This window comes from Pseudorasbora parva, chromosome 5, assembly GCF_024679245.1.
Source record: "Pseudorasbora parva isolate DD20220531a chromosome 5, ASM2467924v1, whole genome shotgun sequence".
NCBI lineage: Eukaryota > Metazoa > Chordata > Actinopteri > Cypriniformes > Gobionidae > Pseudorasbora > Pseudorasbora parva.
The window spans coordinates 3,034,108-3,058,352 of record NC_090176.1 but is presented as its reverse complement, the minus strand read 5'-3'; the positions used below and the strand labels follow the sequence as shown (position 1 = coordinate 3,058,352).

The 24,245-nt window shown below is 37.9% G+C and overlaps 1 protein-coding gene across 1 annotated transcript in view; it reads right to left on the bottom strand.

Annotated features, from left to right (window-relative positions):
* The window catches only part of si:dkey-11f4.7 (piezo-type mechanosensitive ion channel component 2), an 89,480-nt gene that overhangs the window by 3,187 nt on the left and 62,048 nt on the right, over positions 1–24,245 (bottom strand). The window contains 18 exon segments of the mRNA XM_067444858.1: positions 2,964–3,111; positions 3,113–3,248; positions 3,459–3,628; positions 3,732–3,824; positions 5,699–5,887; positions 6,812–6,959; positions 7,175–7,333; positions 7,943–8,157; positions 8,568–8,715; positions 10,183–10,312; positions 10,499–10,700; positions 12,024–12,212; positions 14,049–14,307; positions 15,689–15,904; positions 16,100–16,219; positions 17,007–17,200; positions 18,985–19,151; positions 19,554–19,622. Coding sequence (XP_067300959.1) covers positions 2,964–3,111; positions 3,113–3,248; positions 3,459–3,628; positions 3,732–3,824; positions 5,699–5,887; positions 6,812–6,959; positions 7,175–7,333; positions 7,943–8,157; positions 8,568–8,715; positions 10,183–10,312; positions 10,499–10,700; positions 12,024–12,212; positions 14,049–14,307; positions 15,689–15,904; positions 16,100–16,219; positions 17,007–17,200; positions 18,985–19,151; positions 19,554–19,622 — 2,952 coding nt within the window.

Here is a 24,245-nt window from a genome sequence, read left to right as displayed (position 1 = left end):
AAAAAAATAAAAATAAAAATAAAATAAATACAAAGAAATAATAAATTATATAATAATATGCCAACAGGGGGGGAATTATACTATTCCACCCCTAATGAAAATTCAAAATAGGATAAAAAGGGTTGCCAAACCGCATAAAACTTTCCAGAGGAACCTCGGATAGTATATTTAAGGTGTTCAAGTTTGAGATATGACATCACCTCTTTCACCCAGTGTTTATGAGATGGGGGCATTGCCTTTTTCCAACTAAGAAGAATCAGGCGTCTAGCCAATAAAGTGGAGAAGGCGATGAGCTCTATTTGATTAGTGGTTAGATGCATTTCTTCTGGCACTACACCAAAGATGGAAGACAGAGGATTCGGATCGAGATCTTTCTTGCATATAAATGAAAATGTTCTGAAAATGTCTGACCAGAATTTTGTTAATCTGGGGCATCCCCAGAACATGTGACTCAGATCTGCTGGTTCAAGACTACATCTGGGGCACATCGAGTCTAACCCTGGATATATTTTAGCCAACTTACTTTTAGACAGATGGAGCCTATGGAGCACCTTAAACTGCAAGAGCCCATGTCTAATACATACTGAAGAGGAGTGCACCAATTTTATTGCCCACTGCCAAGATAAATCTGAGATTTCCAATCCCAATTCCTCCTCCCATTGCCTCCTTATACGATTGAGAGATGGGGAAGCGGTTCTTTGGATGTTCTCATACAGGATTGATACCATGCCCCTAAGTGAAGGGTCCATGTTTAGCAGATCATCTATCCAGCCACCATCTGGTTGGTTTAAAGAAGGAGAGAAATGTTTTTTGACAAAGCTACGGACCTGTAAATACCTAAAGAAATTGGACTGAGGGATCTCAAAATCTGTTTTTAACTGCTGAAATGAAATAAACGTGCCGTCTTTGAAAAGGTCCTTAACATATTTGACTCCATTTCTGGACCATAGTTGAAAAGCAGAGTCTATAAGGGAGGGAGGAAACATAGGATTCGATAGGATAGGTGCAGAGGGCAGAGCCTGTTTACTTTTAAAGTGAAGTCTGAACTGTGACCATATTTTGAGTGATGCACGAATAATTGGGTTATTCGTAGAATAACATTTGCTTAGGGGTATTGGGGCACAGAGCAGCGAACGCAATGAAACTGGATTACATGAATGCTGCTCCATAAGTGACCAAACTGGAGCTTCCTCACTTGATGTATCACAGAGCCAGAATGTCAATTTATGAAGGTTAGCTGCCCAGTAATAATACAAAAAATTTGGCATAGCCAATCCACCCTCCTCTTTTTTCCTTTCCAGATATTCTTTCCTTATGCGAGGAATTTTTTTATCCCAAATAAACATAGAAATACAATTACTCAGATCCTTAAAAAATGATTTAGGGATGAAGACTGGCACTGTCTGAAATAAAAATAGGAACCTTGGTAAAATTGTCATTTTAATGGAGTTTATCCTCCCAGCCAGAGATAAGGGTAGGGTTGACCATCGTACCATGTCTTTTTTAGCCTTTTCTAATGCTGGCTTAAAATTGCTTTTGAATAGATCCCTATACCTGCGTGTTATACTCACACCTAAATAAGGGAATTTGTCAAGACTTACTGAAAATGGAAAAGATTGGAATGACAATTGATGTGCTTTTTCATTAATGGGAAAAAGAAGACTCTTCGTTAAATTAATTTTATATCCCGAAACTCTCCCAAAATCAGAAATAATTGAAAGAGCAATTGGTATAGAGAAATTTGGATTAGACAAAAATAGGAGGAGATCGTCCGCATAAAGCAGAAGCTTATGCCTGTGTCCCTCCCTTTGTATTCCAGTCAGGCCACATATTTCTTTTACAACAAGGGCAAAAGCCATCAGAAGCCATTGCAAGATCTTCCTCAAAGTAACAAACAGAGAATTGCTCTCTCAGATGTTTCTCCGTCGCTCAGCATACATCATCGTCCGTTGGTGACTTCCCTTTGGAAATGATTTGTCTATGAAGCTTTTCCAGACCTTAACTCAGTTACTACTGAGAATGGTCTGGTTTTAACCAGGCTAAAGTTATGTCATATTCAGAGGTCAAATATCAATCTAAAATCTTTCTAATGATCCACATTAAGAGTGTGATGTTTTAACGTAAAGTGAATGTTGAAAACAAAAATAATCTGGAACCATTGGCAATGGGCTGTGGGTTAAGGAGGCAAGAAACACGAGAAGTGTTAAAAATACATTTTCAACAATTGCCTACAACAGGGGTGTCCAGACTCGGCCCTGGAGGGCCACTGTCCCGTAGAGTTTAGCTCCAACTTCCCCCAACACCTCCCTGGCCGGTTCTAGTGTACCTATTAAGACCTTGATTAGCTGGTTCAGGTGTGCTTAATTGGGGTTGAAGCTGACTGCAGGAAAGTGGCCCTCCAGGAACAGGATTGGACACCCCTGGTCAAAAAGAATGCAGGCAAGAACAGGGCTAGAAATAGTTCAGAATTAGTTAATTTTAAGCATTTATCTCTTTCCCTGCCATTGACAGGATTTTCCATGTTTTTACTGTTATGTGATAGGGTACACTAGTAAACATCTTCTGGAAAAGAAGCAGAAATCAGCAAGATCATATGTAATCATATGCATATGTAAATTAATGTAATCATCAACATTAAACATCATATAAATCAGAACTGCCTTATGTTACTGAATGAAATGACCCAGGACGAGCTATAGGATTGTGACGCATTAGAGGTGTTGATGGACTCGATCTCGTCCATCTGTGTTTGATCATCTCTGAATCTGATCTGAATGTAGTCTTTGACAAAAACTTATTTTTTTTCAGCTTTTTGCTCAAAATGTTGCTTTTTTTATGAAAATTACCCACACTCAAGTGTTGATTAAAAAAAGAATGCATGATGCTAGAATAAAACAGGTTCGGTTTAAGAGCAGAGGCTCTGATTTTTCTTTTAATACATTCAATGTTCAGATTGAACTCACCCACTTTAAGTCGATGTGCCACTTTAGCATTAGGTCCAGAAGCTCCTCTGATATACTTTGGCAGGAGATTTTTCAGCATCCTGACAAGCATCAGAAAACAGACAGAATGAGAAGTGGCAAAAACAGACGTAGAGAGAGTCCACACTGAAATGTTTGAGAAAGACTTACATTGGCCGGCTGTATGTCCCTTTGAGCATCGACACCAGTTCATTTCTCAGTGTGCTGTCTTCATACTTCACTGTGTGTTCACCGGCCGCCTCGGCATTCATCACCAGCGATGCATTTCTGCAAAACACACAATGACACGTCACACGTGTGAAATGTTATGAAAATATATAACATGATTATGAGCATGAGTGAAAACATACAGCACTGCTTCCCATCATGGTACACTAAACAGTACTAGAAACAATGATCTGCTGTCTACTCAACGAAAACATCATCGAGCCTTTGGCCTGTATAATGAGTGCAGCTGTTGTGCTTGTGAGACTATACCGTAATAAAGTCCAGCGCAGTGTGATGTAGAAGTGTGTGGAGTTGCTGAGTTCACTGATCATGGCATCTCGGCTGGCAGGACTGACGCTCCACAGCAGACTGGCGTCACTTTTGACCTTTGCCGTCACTATGTCCTCTGCCATATAGTTCACAATGAACTGCATCGCCGACTAATTGAGGAGGACAGTTTGATCAGACCAAAACATAAGGATACAGTCTAGCTGTTTAAACTCAAGGTTTAAAGTGTGATTGTTGATAACTATGTTGGTGTACCGGGTAGGTGGCGTACTGATTGGTCATCCGCTGCAAGGCTGATTGAGAGTATGGGATCAAATTGTTCTCCTGAGCACTCATGCTGAACAATGGCTGTAAACACACACACACACACACACACACACACACACACACACACACACATGTTGGTCTATGTGGTTTACAGGGACTCTCCATAGGCGTAATGGTTTTTATACTGTACAAACTGTATTTTCTATCCCCTTACATTAACCCTGCCCCTAAACCTACCCATCACAGGAAACATTCTGCATTTTTACTTTCTCAAAAAAACATCATTTAGTATGTTTTTAAGGCCATTTGAATTATGGGGACATTTGATATGTCCTCATAAACCACATTTATAGTGTAATACCAGTGTAATACCCATGTAGTTATACAAATTTGTGTCCTCATAAACCACATAAACAGGCTCACACACACACACACACACACAAATAAGAAATGTAACACATTTTTGTTGCCACAATTTAGCAGTTTAGATGATTGCCTTTATTTACTTTGTTCCTATGAGCTCTCTGACCTTGTAATAGTTGGTGATATAATGTTATAGATGTATATAAGTTATGCTTTCCTATAGTAATTATTTCCTAATCCCTAATTCTCAAGCTGATGCAACAAAGTTGAAAGCACACAATTCTCTAGAATGACATTGTATGGCATATCATTAAAATATCTCCTCACCAAAATAATACTGGAATAAGCAAATCCATTAATTAGATGCTGGTGTCCACATATATTTGGTCATATAATGTAGCTGCAGCCCGGAGATTTCCAAAGAGGATGGGGCTTCTTTATCAATAGTTAAAGCCCTTTTGGAGCTCCTGTTCCTAAATCCCACTGCTTTTTGGAGTTCTCTAAAGCCCAGGACACATCAAGCTGATGTCAAAGAACTAGCGGCGATGTTATCGCCTCTCATCAGCCGCATCTCGGCCATAAAGCTGCGCTTGAACCCTAGATTGTAAAAAAAATATACACGTAGTGTCCATGACGTCATCCATAGGAGTCTGAAGAGCAGTTTTGAAATGTAAAGTCGACGTGGCCATCTTAGCAGCGGGTCACCGCACGCCACTCGAGGATAACTGAGAATGGGCAAAGAGATGGGAGGTGGGCAGAGCTGAGGTGACGTGATGACTAACAGACAGCAGACAAATGGCAATCCACCTGTCACTCAAAGTGGACACGCCCTTGATTGTGCAGAAGGCTTTATATAATGTAAACGAATGAGTTATAAAAAAAGTTGCCCCCCTCACAGTTGTCATGGAGGGCAAAATTAGCCATATAGACCAAACCCACAATTTGTCTCAGGCTTTAAACATGTTTATTTCTGCTGTAAAGTTGGCAATTTTAACACGGGGCTCAATGAAATTCTGCACCCTTCTGGACCCTGAGCATGTCTCTATTGGCCAGTCGAGGAATTGCAGTTTAAGTCACTTCTGAATTGGCTTCAAGAGAAACTAGGGGAGGTGCCAATTGGCTTAAACATACCAAAAGGACTAAAGGCAACTGTCTACTAACACTTGTGTTCTGTGCCTGCGTGTGAGGAAATATCTGTCTATATCAGCAGGTCTCAATAGTCTGTTTACTATCTTGACGTTTGCCTTTATTCTCATGCACTGACTTTTCACTTAGCTGAACAACTCTCTCTCTGACGGCCATCGCAGATTCTACATGCTTAGTCGACGCAGACGGCATGGTGTGTCCAGGCCTTTACTCTCCATTGGAGATCTCCAGTCTGCTGCTTTATCCCTCTTGCTCTTTTAAGACGTAACTAGTCTGTCTTATTCACGGAAACGAACACATAATATTTCCCAGTTCTGATATATATTTATTCATATCATAATTATGTGTTTTAATATATAGACATATTTCACATATATAAAACATTTAAATATATGATTTGAGCACATATCATACAGATAGCAATGTCAATGGATTAAATTGCACACCTCATATCCCAGAATGCTCAGCTGGATGGACACATCTAAAGGCTGATTGGTTACTCCTGCTACAGATTTCACCAATGACATGAAGAGAAGAGGGAACCAGACAATGCAGATAAGAGCAAAAATGATGAAGCCGCCCATGGTGTATTTCACCACCTTCTTCTTCCTCTGCCCGCGTCGATGAGGGTATTTCTGCGGCCAGAAAACATTCTGAATACACCTGTGATCACTGACACAGCACTTCTCAATTTCAATGAGTTAAATCTTGTGTGAGGGTGAACCACTGCCCTAGAGCATGACATTATAATGTCTTCACAACACAAGTTTGGTCATTCACACAGGATTGTGTGTCAGACACTTTAAACAGTGCTCCCACACCTTGGTTAACTTCAAATTCAAGAACCTTTATGGGACTTTCCAGACTTTTCCTCAAATTCATGAACTTAACGTGGGGACACATTCAAATATCTTGAAACTTGCATTTTCCAGGCATCACATTTCAGTGGTTTAAACCCATTTTTGCTATGTTTTACAATTGGGGCCATTATAGTAGTTTTGTGCACATGTACGTCACGTGGGAAACACTTAACATGTACGTAACGTGTAACTAACGTAAATCAAGCAAGCTAGAATGCATAGGCCAAAAAGTGTTGGTGAAATAACACATTAGCAGACCAGAGGGAATAATATGATTTTTTTTTTGCAGAAAACTTCTTGCACAACATAAATTCAAGCACTTTCAAGGACCTGTATCTATGTGTGTTTTTCTTCAAAACAATTCCAGGGCCTTGACATTTCTTTTCAGATTCATAATCTTTCAAGGACCCATGGGAACCCTGTTTAAAATGAACTCAATGTTGATAAAGATTGCAGCTGAAGTTTTCAAATGGTTCTGAGGAAGATGCAAGTATTTTTTTTTCTCTCAAATTCGGCCTGAGATTGAGGTAGTAAAATCGACTAAACACAGAAATATTCTAATACCTTTTGTCTCATTAATGTGGTATGATGTCACCCGTTTGAACTCATCTGAACCACTTATTTGTGCTCAAAGGACAATGAACCCAAAAACATCAGTTTAGAAAGACAATATAATTCATTTTGATGGCAAGTTTTCACCTTTTCCGCTTCCCTCCAGCACTTGAGGATAAAGATGTTGGCATAGATGTCCTCCACACAGATCCAGTTAGACAGGCTAAGGGTGGTGTCGGTCCAAACCCAGTCCATCACGGCCCTCAACTCAGTCAGGAACGGAACTAACCGGAACCTGTGGGGGAGAAACCGGCCATCAGTGAGACAGACACACTGTCTAAGGTGACAACTACACAAGCAAATCATGAACGCATCATGCTTCTCCACTGATTATTTGAGCTATAGAAATTATCCACACATTATAATTGGGCCTTTAAAGTTTTATTCGTTCTGTTGAACAGACTTCACAATAGCTAATTTGTTCATTGTTTCTGTGAGTGATTGACTGACCCCTGAAAGAGGAAGAGGTTGAAGTAGTTGTGGTTCTTGGTAAGAAAATTTCCAAGAACACGGTTCGGGTAGCCACATTTGATCTGGTAAGCTGAGAGACCAAAATAGATGCACTTGACAAAGTACCACAGCTGAGCAACTCGATTCCGGTTGAATCTCCTGAAATAAGAAATATTGGAGGAAAATTAACATGAGCAATTCGAACTGCTTTTTTATCAGAGACCACAAATCATTTAAATGTATACTAGTAATTTATACTTTTATAATACTGTATGTAAAAGAGCTGATCATAGCTAGTGTTTTCTCTGAAAATTCTGGTTTATCTGGTCTTTCAGGGGTGTAAAAAGTAGGGGTGTAACGATTCGTTTTAACAACGATTCGATTCGACTGAAATAAAACAGTCATACTGATTTAAATTTTTGGCTAAAAAGTTACTGAATCGATTTCAAGTTACTGAATCGTTTCGGATCATATCGTTCTAAATGAACCAATATCGTCCTTAAATCGTATCGACAACCTCAAATCGTGATACGAATCGAATCGTTGTTAAAACGAATCAATACACCCCTAGTAACAAGGTCAAATTAGGGGCCTGCTTCATATGTTCTATTTGAGATTATCTAGGGTACACTACATTAATTTAGGATTGTTGATATGCTGACGGATACCTCCATTCGAGTCACGCAACAAATCTATAAACTGCTGGAGGCATGAGTCTTCCTGTTGTCTTGGTTGTCTTTTTTGTTTTTCAGTTCAGTTATTCCTCACCTTTCAGTGACACCAGGCAGTATGAAGAACATCCAGAAGTGGATCCCAAACACAAGCACTACCTGGAAAACACACTTCCCCAGGAGAGTTTTACGGAGATAGAGTGCTCGGTCCACAATCATGGTAGTGAACTGGATGAGAAGCATGACGAGGAACGCCTCAGGAACCTGGTCTTCTGACAGTGACTCTGTTATATCGGCGGCCGCGCTGTGCTTCTGTATCAAACAATCAGTACACTCATTAATGGCCAAATACAAATCAACACAGAGAAACAAATGGGCAAGTTATAAAAGGTGCTGGTCACATCTCAACAATGAAATTCAGTCTGCTCAGATGTTCAAATAAAGAGTTGTGTACACTTTAGCGTGTTCATCTACCCGGCATGGGTCTTTCATGCAGAATAATAATAATGCATTTAATAGTTAATGATTAAATAGATCTGTTTTGCTATTGTGCAATTTGTATTTTTATAAAATATACTTTCTAAAATTTTGTTACACTTTATTTAATCTTATGGGTTTGGAACGACATGAGGGAGTAATTAATGGCTCACCTAAATACATTTTTGGGTGACCTAACCTGACAAAACTTCCTGTAGGATTGTGAGAGCACTTCAAATACTTACTCCAAAAGCCCAATATCCAAATATAATGATGATGAAGTTCACCACATCTATCAGAAACATCAGCGCATACACATCACACACCGGGCTGTACTCGGGGTGAATGATGTCATAGAAGAATTGCCTTATGGGTAAGTATGTGTGTAGAGCACTGAAACAAAAAGGTTTTAAATGAGCATGAGTATTGTTATTGAATTGTTTTAATATAGCAGCATTCCACAAAAATATCTTAAAATGTTGTTATTTGGAAACACACAATAGACATATAAATTGCCCCAGACTAACAATCAATGCAGAAGAAATGTGACCCTGGACCACAAAACCAGTCATAAGGGTGATTTCTTTTTTAAATTGAGATTCATGCATCATCTGAAAGCTGAATAAATAGCTTTTCATTGATGTATGGTTTGTTAGGATAGGACAATATTTGGCCAAGAATCAACTATTTGAAAATCTGTAATCTGAGGGTGCAAAAAAACAAAAATATTTTTTTTGAGAAAATCTATTTTAAAGTTGTCAAAATGAAGTCCTTAGCAAAGCATATTAGCTACAACTAATAATACATTTTTAATATACTTACAATTTCCAAAATATCTTAATGAAACTTGATCTTTACTTAATATCCCTAATGGTTTTTCGCATTAAAAAAACCTATAATTTTGACCCATACAGTGTATTGTTGGCTATTGCCACAAATATACCCGTGAGACGCAGGACTGGTTTAGTGCTCCAGGGTCACACTTTGTGAAAACAGAGTGATTGGTGAGCATATGTGCTGTTTCAGGATTCCTGACCATCAGATACAGTGCTTGACACTAGATATTCATTGCATTTGATGGATAGAACACATACAAAAATACTCAGTGACGTATGTCGAAGTTATTATGTACAGAAGTTGCAGTGACTCTACTCAACCTCTTTGGTTTTCTTGCTTCATTGAGGTGGTGTTAGTTAGTTTCTCACATGCCCAGTGACAGGTGTCTCAAGAATAAACTAAATGCTTACTGTATGTTTTCCCCCATTGCTTTGTTGTTAATAAATGTTGTACAGAAAAGACCTTAGTCTGGATTGCACATTATATAATTTTGTTTTACTGTTGTTTAACAACAAACTGATAATACGTCTTTCCAGAAATTACATAAAACGCTTTTAAAATAAAGGCCACTGTATATATTCATCATAAATATGGTGTGCATCGTTGTTTGTGTGTGATATAGGGGTGTAACGATTCGTTTTAACAAAGATTCAATTCGTATCGCGAATTGAGGTTGTCGATACGATTTAAGGACGATATTGGTTCATTTAGAACGATCTGATCCGAAACGATTCAGTGACTTGAAATCGATTCAGTAACTTTTTAGCCAAAAATTTAAATCAGTGTGACTGTTTTATTTCAGTCGAATCGTTGTTAAAACGAATCGTTACACCCCTAATGTGATTTTATTATTATATACTGATTATTTTATTATATTTTAAAAATAAATGTAATAACCAAAATTTCCAGACACTGAAAAAAAGTGATTTTTTTTATATTAATGTTTTTGATTATGTAAAACTTACTAGAACAATACATTTTCAAATGTACAAATGTTTAATTGAATATGTACTTATCGCTTACAGTTCTATGATAGCAGCTTTGGCCTCCAGCATCCGGTCATTCATGTACTTTTTCATTCGCTCTTTCCTGCTGAGCGGCACATTCCTCTGCTGCTTCCTCTGTGAATGCTTTATCCTGCTATGGTTCTCATCTGATGGTGTAATATTTAGTATAAGGATATTAGCGTACATCATGCAACAGTAGACATGAACAAAACATATAGAGAACAAACTGGCCCGTGCAAAATGTGTCCCTGTGTATATGTATGTGCATGTATTTTTGAATGTATATGCGTATCTCTGTATATTCCTCAGGCATATCCATATGGAGATGTTACCCTGTCTCTCAGGGCTCTCTGCTCTCTGTCTCCGAAGGAAAGAATTGAATGAAGCCTGGAGAGGAATGAAGGGAATTCGTCTACTTGTGCGTTCTCCTCGTCGTCTCGATCCTTCGGTCATCTTGTTTTTTTCTGTTTTCCTCTTTAGCTTCTTAAAAAAGTCTGGCATCTCCACCTCCTTGTTATCCCACAAACCATGACACTGAAGGCACAAAAACACATCAGCATCTCATCTCACTCAACCACTGAACTCGGCAGCATTTACAGCCATCATAGGCATGCTCCTGATGCAAAGACCGCCTGCAATGATACTTTAATTTGGACCAATTTTAAGGCAGCAACCCCTGTAGTCTTCATAGAGAGTGCCATCTCAAAAAAGGAAAACAAATCAGGATCACTGGAAAAATTAGCCTCTTGTGACCTTCCTACTAAATGATTTACATTGCTTTAGTAGCACCTACACTAAACCTTACCAATAGTGTTATCTAAAAACACATACTGGTACCAGAGTTCTTAACATCACATGTGTAATGCTGTACCAGGTGAGCTACCAAACACGTTTACTAGCCTGCAAAAGCCACACATATGGAGCTGGTTACATGATGCAAACATCAAAATGAATTTGTTTTATGGGAAACACTTTAGAATATTGTGTCATCATTAATGAACACAGGAATAAATGAGTAATGCACTTTTAACACTCTTTTAACTAATAAGTAATAGCGGCTGACGTCATTGTGAGCTTTTGAGGGTTTTGAAAGGTCTTTCGGGGAGGGGGGTGAACTACCACATTCAACTACTTACTAATTGGTTTATTTCTTGTAAGTTACTACACTGTAAAAAATTATTTAGAAAAAAAGTTACCTGGTTGCCTTAAAATTTTGAGTTCATTGAAACTGAAATTTTGAGTTAATACAATGAACATTTATTGAGATTTGACAACCTTTATTATAATAATATTAAAAGATTCTTTAAGCATATTGGGTAATTGGGTGTTTTATTTCTGATGACGCAGCCAAATAGTGCTATTTTCATGATTTATCACATTTTTTATGTGGTTCAGATACAAAAATATTTTGAGTTTCTATTTATTAAACAAATTTCCTTCATTTCTGTGTAGTTATTTATTGTGACAGGAGAGTATTTACCGTTGTCGTTTTATGCACTATGGTAAAAGTATTTTAAGGTCATAATACAGTATTGTGCCAGGAACTTCGCATTCATTCTTTATTGTCTTTATTAATCGATAATCTGCCTCTGTAATGATGATTTTTTTTGTGAAAAGGATTCAATTAGTTGGTGTTACTGCCCTAGTATTCATTTCATCTGGAAACCGCATTGATCTGTGCGTATAGGTACGGTTTGGGAGAAATGAAGAAGGGCCAAACGCTTTTCCAATGATTTTAGTTTGAGGGAAAATGTTAGTTTCAAACAGTTCAAATTAATTAAATAATGAAAAATAATGATAAAAATATTTCTAATTAATTGAATATTTTACCCAACTTAATGTATGCAAAATAAGTACCTTAAGGATGGAGCGATGGAAGAACAGAGCAATTAACTGGATGAGGTCTACCAGGACGTAGCCATCTTTCTTCTCAACTCCAACTATGTTGGGCAATGCAAATGCACGCTCTGCATTAATGCCACGATATGCTGACGTAGTCCATGGGAAGAAGCCAAACTGGAAAAAGTACTTCACCACAACTGTGAGCTGCGTGTTGAGAGATGAAGAAAAGAGGAATAAGATGGGAGGACAGCTTTGGACAGGAATCGCGGTGGAGTTGATGCAGACCAAAGAGGGTTCAAAGATTCACTCCGCTTCCTGAAATGTTAGCTCACGTCACCACAAACTGGATGAACAATGTGAGTTTCATGCACGTATACAGTATATAGAAACACACATGAGATGGTGTTATTAGAAAACTGTCTGGAGGACTCAACTGATGACAACAGTTTACAGATTGAGGGCTTTGGATCGCCTATCTGAATGAACAGAGACAATCACACAACCTGGAAGTAAAGCAGAGGAGGTGTGTGTTAATATTAAGGAAGTTGGTGTAGCACAGCAATAGTGCAGCATACACTCTGTAACTCAGGCATTGAACTCACTGCAATGTGTGTCCTTCTTATCTTCCTTGTGAGTTTCCTATACGTTTGAGTATATGTGCTAAAACACTCAATCACTGCACTGAATGTCTGAAGTAGACTATTTTGTCCTATGAAGCACAGAAATCAAGTTATTAAGTTATAGGCTTAACATTACTGGTGTTCATTTAAGTAATAGGAGATGGCACATCCTGTACGTCCATATTTTGAGTTGATACCCCTTGGGTGATGTTTAAGAGCAAGTAGGTGCTCCACAAATCATTATAAATGTCACAATTCATCAGTGTGAGTGCCCATGATCACCACCAGAGGGCACTCCACCCCGCACTGTCACTCCATCACAAACTATATTACCCATAATCCTTGGACTCATTAGCACTCACTGTTTACACCTGTCTCATCACCTCATTACCTCTGCCTATATAAGCCTGGTTATCTCTGTCATTCATTGCGAAGTCTTGTTTAGTGTCACAACTGCATTTTTGAGCGTTTCCCGGTTTTCATGTATCTTTGATTTCTTGCCTTCTCCGTGGATTACCGTTTTGCCTGTTCCTCCTGTTTTGTTTGCTTTTTCGGACTGATTTCCTGTTATGACCTTTTGCCTGTTCTATTGACTACGACTTTGGATTACCCTTCAATAAATACTGCGTTTGGATCTTCAACCCAACCTTCTGTCTCAGAGCAGTTCGTTACAATAAATCTACTTTTAAGCCTGAAGCTATATGTTACAAATACAATTGATGGTTCTGTTTATATATATTAGCTCATAAACATGGGCACAGATGATATGGCTGAGTCAATGAGCACGTTTACATGGACACTAGTAAGCTGACAACTCAAGTAAACCGCGTTTACATGGCTTTATCAATAAACCGGGTTTTTTTCTTGTAGTTACATCAAAAAGAATAATTAGAAAGAATATAGAGTATTCAAATTGTTATCTCATTTGTAATAAAGTTAAATAAATCTTGCAAACGTGTCAGCAGAAATTTACGGCTCATATTATCCCTCATCAGTTCCAGATGCAGCGTTTAGACTGAACCTCTTCTACTTCTGCTGCATGAGAACACATCTTTACAAATTTCTTGGTCTTCGTTTTAATATATTTCCTTCTTACTTTCATGCAAATCACTTTCTCTGTCTGGATGTATTTAAATCTGCTCAAATCATGCAATCCTTTCACGTATCACACATGGGCACTTTACTAAGCCATCAAAAAGCAGGTTCATGCGTTTACATGCAACGCAAAATCGGGCAAAAAACTACCTGTGTCGTCCGGTTTATGCTTAACTCCTTTAAGGCCTTACTCCAATAAAACAAAACTGCGGTTACCGCGTTTACATGACGTACAGTGTCGGCTTATTAAGCATAATCGGCTTAATTGTGCATTTAAATACACTCAATGATTTTTAACATCATCTGCTGTTGGGAAGATATTGACCTGAGTGTAGATAATAGCCGTCATCCAGAAGCGCTTGGTTGGTCGTGGCACTGACAGCATGGCCCACAGGAAGATGAGGATGGGCAGAAAGAGTGATAGCAGAGAGGCAGACACCATGTGATTGAAGATAATCACAAAGTAACAGAACATCTCTGACTGAGACTCCATCATATTGTAGAGAGCAAAGATGAGACGCACACCACATGGCAATGAAGAGTAGAATCTCTCAGACTCCTCAATCTCTGGAATATCAAATATCCTGTATGAAGGTAGTGAAAAGAGAGAAATTAGAAAACGGCCTTCTGAAAACCTGACATATTTGAAGTGTGTGTGTGCCTTTGTGAACTGATGCAGTGTTTTCAAAACCTGGTCTTGGATTATACTTAAAAAAAAAAAAAAAAATTATGTCATTAACTCTTACCCTAATGTCGTTCCACACCCGTAAGACCTCTCTTGAAGCATTTAAAATACATTTGGGTCCAAAAATAACAAAAACTACGACTTTATTCAGCATTTTCTTCTCTTCCGAGTTTGTTTTCAATACTCAAATAAAGATTCAAACGGTTATGAATCGGCGTATTGATTCATGATTCGGATCGCCAATGTCACGTGATTTCAGTTTGACACACAATCCGAATCATGAATCAATACGCTGCTGATTCATAACCTTTCAAATCTTTATTTGAGGATTGAACACAAACGCGGAAGAGAAGCCAATGCTGAATAAAGTCGTAGTTTTTGTTATTTTTGGACCCAAATGTATTTTCTCTGCTTCAAGAGACTCTAATTAACCCACTGATGTCTCATATGGACTACTGTGATGATGTTTTTATTCCCTTTCTGGACATGGACAGTATAGTGTGCATACACTTGCATACACTCTCAGACTAAATATAAAATATCTTAAACTGTGTGTGAAGATGTGGGTTAGGGTGAGCCATAAATTACATAAATTTAATTTTTGGGTGAACTAACCCTTTAATCTTTGGGTGAACTATTCATTATTGCCACTATCGCCACTTTAAGGTTTCAACCGGTTATATCTTTAAGATACATTTACTATATATTGATTGTAAGATAGCACAACTAAACAGTTTTAGTTTATTTTGAACTCATCAATGGAACATAATTCCCAAAGGGTGGGAATGAAGCACAAGAGAATGAATTTAGTGACTAACCCAATGTGAGGTTTATTATTAAAAAGAGAAACAAGAATTAGACCAATAAACAAAACTTATTGAAGAGGGAAAATAAAGTCCTCAGAGCTAACAGGAAATGATTTCACACATAATATATTCAAAAACATATTTGTAACATCATCTCTAATGACTGTCAAACACCTCAGTTTACCTGCCGCCCATCATCACTCTGAGGTCTGCAGTAACATTAGATGATGAAGAGCCAAGAACAAACTGTTGACCCTTACTGATAAAGTCCTACCGCTAAATAATATATTTATTTTTTTACCAATGATATTTGCTGCAATGTCTTCAATCATGTTGTGTGTGTGTGTGTGTGTGTGTGTGTGTGTGTGTGTGTGTGTGTGTGTGTGTGTGTGTGTGTGTGTGTGTGTGTGTGTGTGTGTGTGTGTGTGTGTGTGTGTGTGTGTGTGTGTGTGTGTGTGTGTGTGTGTGTCTCACTTGTTAAGCAGCAATTCACTGGCAGTAAGTGCTCTGGTCTCTTGATTGAGCATTCTGGGCTCTTGGATCTCTTCATTTTTTGCCTCATGCAGATGATTCAGTCTGGGAAACTCTGGCAGAACAACGTTGGGTGTATTTTCTTCATTTGTCCATCCGTCTGTTACCTTTTCACATCGTTCATCATGATCCTTCAGCTCTTCATTGTAATCAGGATTTCTTATGAGGAATAAATTAATCAACAACAGAAATGACACAGTCGTATAAGCTCGTGCAAACAGAAAGTCATTACACAATAGCATCTTCAAGTTATAAAAAGCAAGAGTTTAACAAGGCTGAGAAAGTGGATATTTTGTTGTGTTAGACAGTGAAAAAGAAGATGATGTTTGAACGAAAGAAGAAAGTGATGTTTACTCGGGCAGGACATCTCCATGTATGCAGTTCTGGTCAGCATCCATGTGAGTAAGATCCAGGCCATCCAAGTCTTCTTGAGTTGGCTGGCGTGTTAAGAGAAGAGTGTCATCCGTCTGGCAGCTGAAAAACATTGATAAAGGTCAATTCAACATGATACAGTTTTCGCAAACGTTTCCTGATGTGACATTTCAGATTGAAACACAATCTTAAAATGAACAATTAGCTTTCTGTCCAGGAATGTGTTTATTATAATGTTGAGTGAAAGATGCAACAGTGTTGAAAGTTAAGCGAGTGAACCATTTCAAGCGTCTTAAATTCAGGCTCACACAATGAGCAAATTAACATCGTCAGTCAATAAGACCAGTCTAACAACGCAGCAATTGCTAATTGGCTATTTCGCTTTTTTTTTTTTTTTTATACATTTGCTAAGATTTTAAACAAACTTCTTTCACGTTCTCATTATGGGGTATTTTTTGTTGAATTGAGGGAAACAAATATTAATTCAATCCATTTTAGAATAAGGCTATAACAAAAAAACATGGAAAAAGTGAAGCGCTGTGAATACTTTCCGGATGCACTGTGTACTACAGTCCCCTACAACCAAAGCATTTTGTTAATTGTTTTATGTTACTCATTTTGATTAATCTTTCCCCTGAGAAAATAGCTTCCCTTTGTTGCTTTAAGGCAAAGTCCAATTGTCCTTTTGATATGTTTATATGTTTGGTAACTTAAGGGTAACTGTCGCATTAGTCAGAATAATTTTTCCTGTTTTACCAGTTACACAGTTTGTTTTCTACCTCAGTATATTCATCCTGAGGTCACTAGATTCTGTAAGCACTATACCAAAAAATGATTTGACCAGTCTTTTCAATGCCATGCTAATACATGTATAAGGTTATTAGCATACCTGGAGAGGCTGCTGCCCCATGAGTGGAGACTGTTGAGTTTGACATAGCGACATGGGTAGCTGCTCATGGCTGGAGGTGTGGAGATTATTTCCTGTATATCCTCTTCATCTTTGTCCAATGATGCCAACGTGTCTTGTCTGGAGAGCCAGTTTTTGTAGAACTGATGAATACTGTCATGAGTGACATCCCTGCCCTAAACAACGAGAAGTGTCATTTTAAGAATATATGATAAAATATGAAAAATATATAGCTAATAATATTTCATTGACATCACAGGCTGACAAAGCCACACTTGAGCTTGTCACAGTTGTATTAAAAGTGAAGTCTGATAGATTCTCTATTTAGATTTTATATAAAAACATTTCTACAGAAAAAAGCATAATATTTAGTAATGTTATGACGTGCAGTTGGAAAAGGAAGCATGCAGTTTATTATTGTTAGTGGCATTATTTCAGTAATTATTACTGGTAATAAGTAATAATTACTGGCATTATTAACAGCACATTATTCAGTGCTGTTTATAATGCAGAGGCTGTGATGATTGTTCTCCTCCATGGCGTCTTTAAATTCAACTTACACAAATGATACAGCCTCTGGAACAAAGCACACTATGTGGATGCAAAAACCATACCTGAAACCATACTTTTCCCAAATCTCTAGTGTATTTTTATAATGCTATGGGCAGGATGATTCAGATTCTAGAGAGCGTTTGACGGGACAGAACATGTTTAATGAGTTATGTCATTAAAATTGTTTATCCTTATTAGTGGTAGAGAAACTACATTTTGAAAGCATTTATCTAGCAAATTTAGAATAATTGTTTAGGAGCACACTTGTTTAAAAATGTAAATACTATAAGCTAGATGCAAAAACGATACATATTAATTATTAAAGCTAAAAACTTTGATTTTGTTATCATGGGTAATCTAAGGCAGGTGTGCAGAACACAACCCAATATAGAGGCCAGTGTTTAGACCAGTGGGTACAGGTCCTGGAGTACCCCAACACTGATTATTTTTGAAGTGTTCTTATCTAACACATATTTGAGGTCTTGGATTCTACCAACCAGTTTATGAGATGAATCAAGATAGGAACAAATCTGAAATGTTCAGGGGTTCATTTGTCTGTTCTTAGTATGTTGCTTAGTACATCTGAGATGATTTGACAGATCCCAGATCTTCTGATCGTGATAACTGATCTCTGGCTAATTTGGATCTTCAAAATAATTAATTTTACTAATCTAAGATTACTGCACGTTTATAATAATAGCATTATAATATTATTTTCAAATACATTTTCATATTATTATTATTATTATTATTTTCAATGATTATTGCCCCTGGTTCAGTAATGAACTCTTGTAATAAAGTAGCAGTGGCTGGGACAGATTTGAAGTATCACCTTAAGATGCGATCTAATCCTGTTTCCATTAAATAAACTCGTGGGCAGGTTTACGTTTACGGATCTGTTGCTATGACAGCAAGTCCAGGATGAGCATCAAAGAACCAATCAATCCGACAAACCGAGTTACTGATGTACAAAGAACGGACCCCAGGACTGGGAACCATGGTTTACACCAACAGTACACACTTCCTAATGGAACAAATCTAATTCAGCTCATTAATAGAGACTTCAAAAGCTGGGTAATAAGGTAGACAGGGTTGGGAAAGTAAACCATGCAAAATCTGATTAGAGCTGTCAGACTGAAACCCATTTCCAAAAATGTAATTTCAATAGGATTGTATGAATGTTTTGAATTGCATATGAATGTAGCTTGAAACAGATTTCATATTTCATTTCATTTTTTCCCGTTCATTCATTTTGATGGGTGTTACCCCTTTGTTTCTCCTTACATTCCATGTTCAGCAATATTCCATTTGTTGGGAAATAAAAGCCATAAACATGTGCAATAATAATCATCTAAACAATCTTCCAGTTCAGTGGAGTAAAATATAACTGGCAGAATATTGACATCACCTTATTCTGTTGTATGCTCAGTAGAGTTTTCTCAAGACGAAGCACCTTAGAGATGTCCAAGCTGTCTTTACAGAGCGACTTCAGACCTGATATGGCATCCTCAGTTAGACAGAGCAGGAAAACCCAGAGAAACTTCACAGTGTCCAGTGTTCGCTTAAAGATGTGATCTACAAGAAAAGGAGAAATGGTTAAAGAAAACAATTCAATACATATATTTGAGTTTATTTGTGTGAATTTGTATAATCTGAGTAATTAAACATCTTTATCTATTGTTAAAGTTTTTGTGTAGCTAGATGAAGTTAAACACTACATTGACTCTTTAAGCAATGACTGCGTTAATGCCAGTAAATATACATGTTCAATAAGTATCATTTAGCATGTGCTAGCTGGTCATTTGAACTGAAATAGATAAGATCCCCCCTTCCGTTTAGCGTGTAATCTGCCTACAGTACAAGACAAGTTTTAAATATTCTTTGTAAACAAGCCTTTAAGAAATTATTACATAAGAAGTAAAAATAACTTAGTTTTTATTTTATTTAGAAGGATATTACATTTGTCAGCAGCTTTACCTCTTTCTTCCTCTTCATTTTGACTGGACTCCTCTTGCTGTTCCTCATCAGAATCCTCTTTCTCCATGGCTACAATAAAATAGCCAATTCCTTAGCATACATTTAATGCATTTATGTATATTTGTTTATATCAAATAACAACTATATACATAATGCAGCAACAGCACAAGGCTAGAAATTGGAGGTGCGACATCCCTCCAGCTGGACTACTTATATTTAAGACTTAAATTCCATAACATACATATAGTCTATAGTGACAAAGACGTCCTGTATGGGCAGAGATTCACCTAACCTTTTATAAGAATCTGGCAATGGCATTTATCAAATATACAATTTCTTTATATATAATTCTATATATAGCGTAAAACCGCCGCTCTGCACATTTTGTATGTATTTCTCTTTTCTGTCACACTTATGGCGTGTTTACATGACAACAATGTAATTAACACAAATATAATTGTGTAAACACATACAAACAATGCAGAGGGTCCATTTAGCAAACACTGCAAAACCAACTCCTTGTTTGAAATATGGTAGAACTATCACTTCTACAGCTAATGATTGCTTTATAAATAGCTTTATAGACAGCTCAGAAATACTTTATTTTACAACAGAAACTATAGACCAGGCATGTCCAATCCTTCCTCTGGCGGGCCACTGTGATGCTGAGTTTAGCTCCAACCCCAGTTAAACACATTTGAACCAGCTAGTAAAGGTCATGCAAGGCATACTAGAAACTTTCAGGCAGGTGTATTGAGGCAGGTTGGAGCTAAACACCGCAGGACAGTGGCCCTCAAGGATAATATAAACCCCCTGAGGAACAATTCCAGTCATTCTTTCTATTGAAAGAAATGCTTCCAGAAGTCATAGATCCTCTTCTTCATACAAAGATTTGTCATAAAACTCTAGATGACGCAAGCTGATAGGTCCTTAACCCCATCTGTAAGCAATTCTCTACATGGTGTAGTCGGTTTCTGCTGCATCAGCAGCCAGCTTAAGATTTACGGTAAGATAGGAAGATTCTGTAGTATACATCTTTCTCTTATATTTCTTATATTTAAGAGATCTTTAGTGGAAGTGCTGTCTCAAATAATTCCTGGATCAGATCAAACAAGTTTTAATAATAATTATAATTCATTACATTTATAGGCGCTTTTCTATGCACTCAAAGCGCTTTACATATAGAAGGGGGAATCTCCTCAACCACCACCAGTGTGCAGCATCCACCTGGGCCGGGTTTCCCAATAACGATGTATCTTAGCTATAAAGAGTGCATTCTACAAGCGAAGTTATGATTACTCGCAGCAATTCCATGTGCGTTTCCCAAAAATGTACTTAACATGAACATGTGCTACTTAAGAGTCACTGTCCATTTGCGAAGTGCTGAAATATAACCTTATATGGAATCGTTTCCTCTGAACGGTTCACCTAATAATTGCCATCTGATGTGGATTAGCAATGAAAACACGCCTATATAAAGCAACTACCTACAGGCTGAGGCACTTACAAAATGGCTGACCAAAAAAAAAACACAAAAAGATACCTTTCAAAAAGACGAAATAAATATCCTCCTAGAGGACGTGGAGCAGAAAAAAATATTTTATTTTCAACAGATTTAAAGGGCATCCTACAAACAAAGAGAAACAAAACATCTTGGAGGAAATTGCTACCAAATTAACAGCAAGCAGCGGGGTTAAAAGAGTGGGTAAAGAGGTCCTCAAGAAATGGCAGGATTTTGCAAGCCTGGCAAAAAGGAAGAGGGCACTGCAGAGGACTGCCATTAAAAAAACAGGTGGTGGGACAAATGAGTCCCCCCTTCTCACAGCAGAGGAAGAGAAGGCCTTGTCAATACTTGGCACAAGTGCTTTAGATGGCATTAGTGAAGGTATTGACATCCATGGAGCAGTAGGGTTAACTCAGCCTGAGCCTGAGCCAAGTCCTTCATGTTCAGAGGAACTATTTTCACCTGCCATTTCCCAGCACCTACCATCTCCTACTTCTCCAAACAACCCTCCCAGGCCTCAGCCTCCATCTTCAGGTGTCCAAACTGGATCCATAACACCTCAGCAGTTTGATTATTTGTGTAATTGTAGTCAGGACTTCAGCTTCAGTTCAGCTGGAGAGGGAGAAACTAGATGTCTTGAAATATATTAGGCAATCCCTTAAAGAAGCCAAAGAAAGGGATACCAATTTTCAACAGCAGCTCATTGAGCTCAAGAAGGCCAAGCTGGCCTTAGAAGAGAGGAGACTTGCTCTAGAGGAGGTGAAGTTTGCAAGGCCCTCCATATCTGTGCCAATTATCTTGCCAGAAGAGTCAGGTAATGTGATTTTTGTTACATGAGGATTCATTAAGTTTCTGTAATTTCTTGTGTATTGTGAAATGTTTTCTGTATATGTGTATCATATCACTGTACAATGTCTTTTGCAGGTCCTGGGGAACTGAATTACCTGAATGAATAAACCATGTTACTGCATTGTTTTTGATGTCCATGTGTTTGTTGAACCACACAATGCCTAAGGCTTAATGAAATACCATAGGTAATCTTATAGGTTCTTCCAAGTGTTTATGAAGTGAATGGTTAATTATTTCATAAGCATGTAAGTTTTAATATTACTAATATGTAAAGTCTATATATTAAGGGTGAAAGTAGCACAAATATATTTATTTCTTATAGCTAATACACTTCTACAGGTACAGACAAAAAAAAAAGTTACAGTCTTGTTCAAAATAATAGCAGTACAATGTGACTAACCAGAATAATCAAGGTTTTTCGTATATTTTTTTATTGCTACGTGGCAAACAAGTTACCAGTAGGTTCAGTAGATTCTCAGAAAACAAATGAGACCCAGCATTCATGATATGCACGCTCTTAAGGCTGTGCAATTGGGCAATTAGTTGAATTAGTTGAAAGGGGTGTGTTCAAAACAATAGCAGTGTCTACCTTTGACTGTACAAACTCAAAACTATTTTGTACAAACATTTTTTTTTCAATCCTGTGAATCACTAAACTAATATTTAGTTGTATGACCACAATTTTTTAAAACTGCTTGACATCTGTGTGGCATGGAGTCAACCAACTTGTGGCACCTCTCAGCTGTTATTCCACTCCATGATTCTTTAACAACATTCCACAATTCATTCACATTTCTTGGTTTTGCTTCAGGAACAGCATTTTTGATATCACCCCACAAGTTCTCAATTGGATTAAGGTCTGGAGATTGGGCTGGCCACTCCATAACATTAATTTTGTTGGTTTGGAACCAAGACTTTGCCCGTTTACTAGTGTGTTTTGGGTCATTGTCTTGTTGAAACAACCGTTTCAAGGGCATGTCCTCTTCAGCATAGGGCAACATGACCTCTTCAAGTATTTTAACATATGCAAACTGATCCATGATCCCTGGTATGCGATAAATAGGCCCAACACCATAGTAGGAGAAACATGCCCATATCATGATGCTTGCACCTCCATGCTTCACTGTCTTCACTGTGTACTGTGGCTTGAATTCAGAGTTTGGGGGTCGTCTCACAAACTGCCTGTGGCCCTTGGACCCAAAAAGAACAATTTTACTCTCATCAGTCCACAAAATGTTCCTCCATTTCTCTTTAGGCCAGTTGATGTGTTCTTTGGCAAATTGTAACCTCTTCTGCACATGCCTTTTTTTTAACAGAGGGACTTTGCGGGGGATTCTTGAAAATAGATTAGCTTCACACAGACGTCTTCTAACTGTCACAGTACTTACAGGTAACTCCAGACTGTCTTTGATCATCCTGGAGGTGATCATTGGCTGAGCCTTTGCCATTCTGGTTATTCTTCTATCCATTTTGATGGTTGTCTTCCGTTTTCTTCCACGTCTCTCTGGTTTTGCTCTCCATTTTAAGGCATTGGAGATCATTTTAGCTGAACAGCCTATCATTTTTTGCACCTCTTTATAGGTTTTCCCCTCTCTAATCAACTTTTTAATCAAAGTACGCTGTTCTTCTGAACAATGTCTTGAACGACCCATTTTCCTCAGCTTTCAAATGCATGTTCAACAAGTGTTGGCTTCATCCTTAAATAGGGGCCACCTGATTCACACCTGTTTCTTCACAAAATTGATGACCTCAGTGATTGAATGCCACACTGCTATTTTTTTGAACACACCCCTTTCAACTAATTGCCCAATTGCACAGCCTTAAGAGCGTGCATATCATGAATGCTGGGTCTCATTTGTTTTCTGAGAATCTACTGAACCTACTGGTAACTTGTTTGCCACGTAGCAATAAAAAAATATACGAAAAACCTTGATTATTCTGGTTAGTCACATTGTACTGCTATTATTTTGAACGAGACTGTAACTGCAGACATTTTACAATTTCTAAGCATGCCGCATCTTCACTTTCTGCAGGGCAGGACAGGCCAGGGCCTAATGTGATTCCTGAAATTGGTGACAAGCAGTGGGATATGTGAACATTATAACCCTGATGATAACCTTCACATGGTTACACCTCAGTAGACTTGCAAAGGAAATCATGGCTGCACTACAACGCATTATTAAGTTAAGCATCACAGAAAGACAAAGACAGAGACCACCACGAAGTAGATTAGTGACATTAAATGCCTTCATTAGACAGCATCAACACCCCTTGGATATCCTTGATGATATGTCTATAATTTGGAGATACCGTCTGCCAAGGGGACAAATAGCCCAACT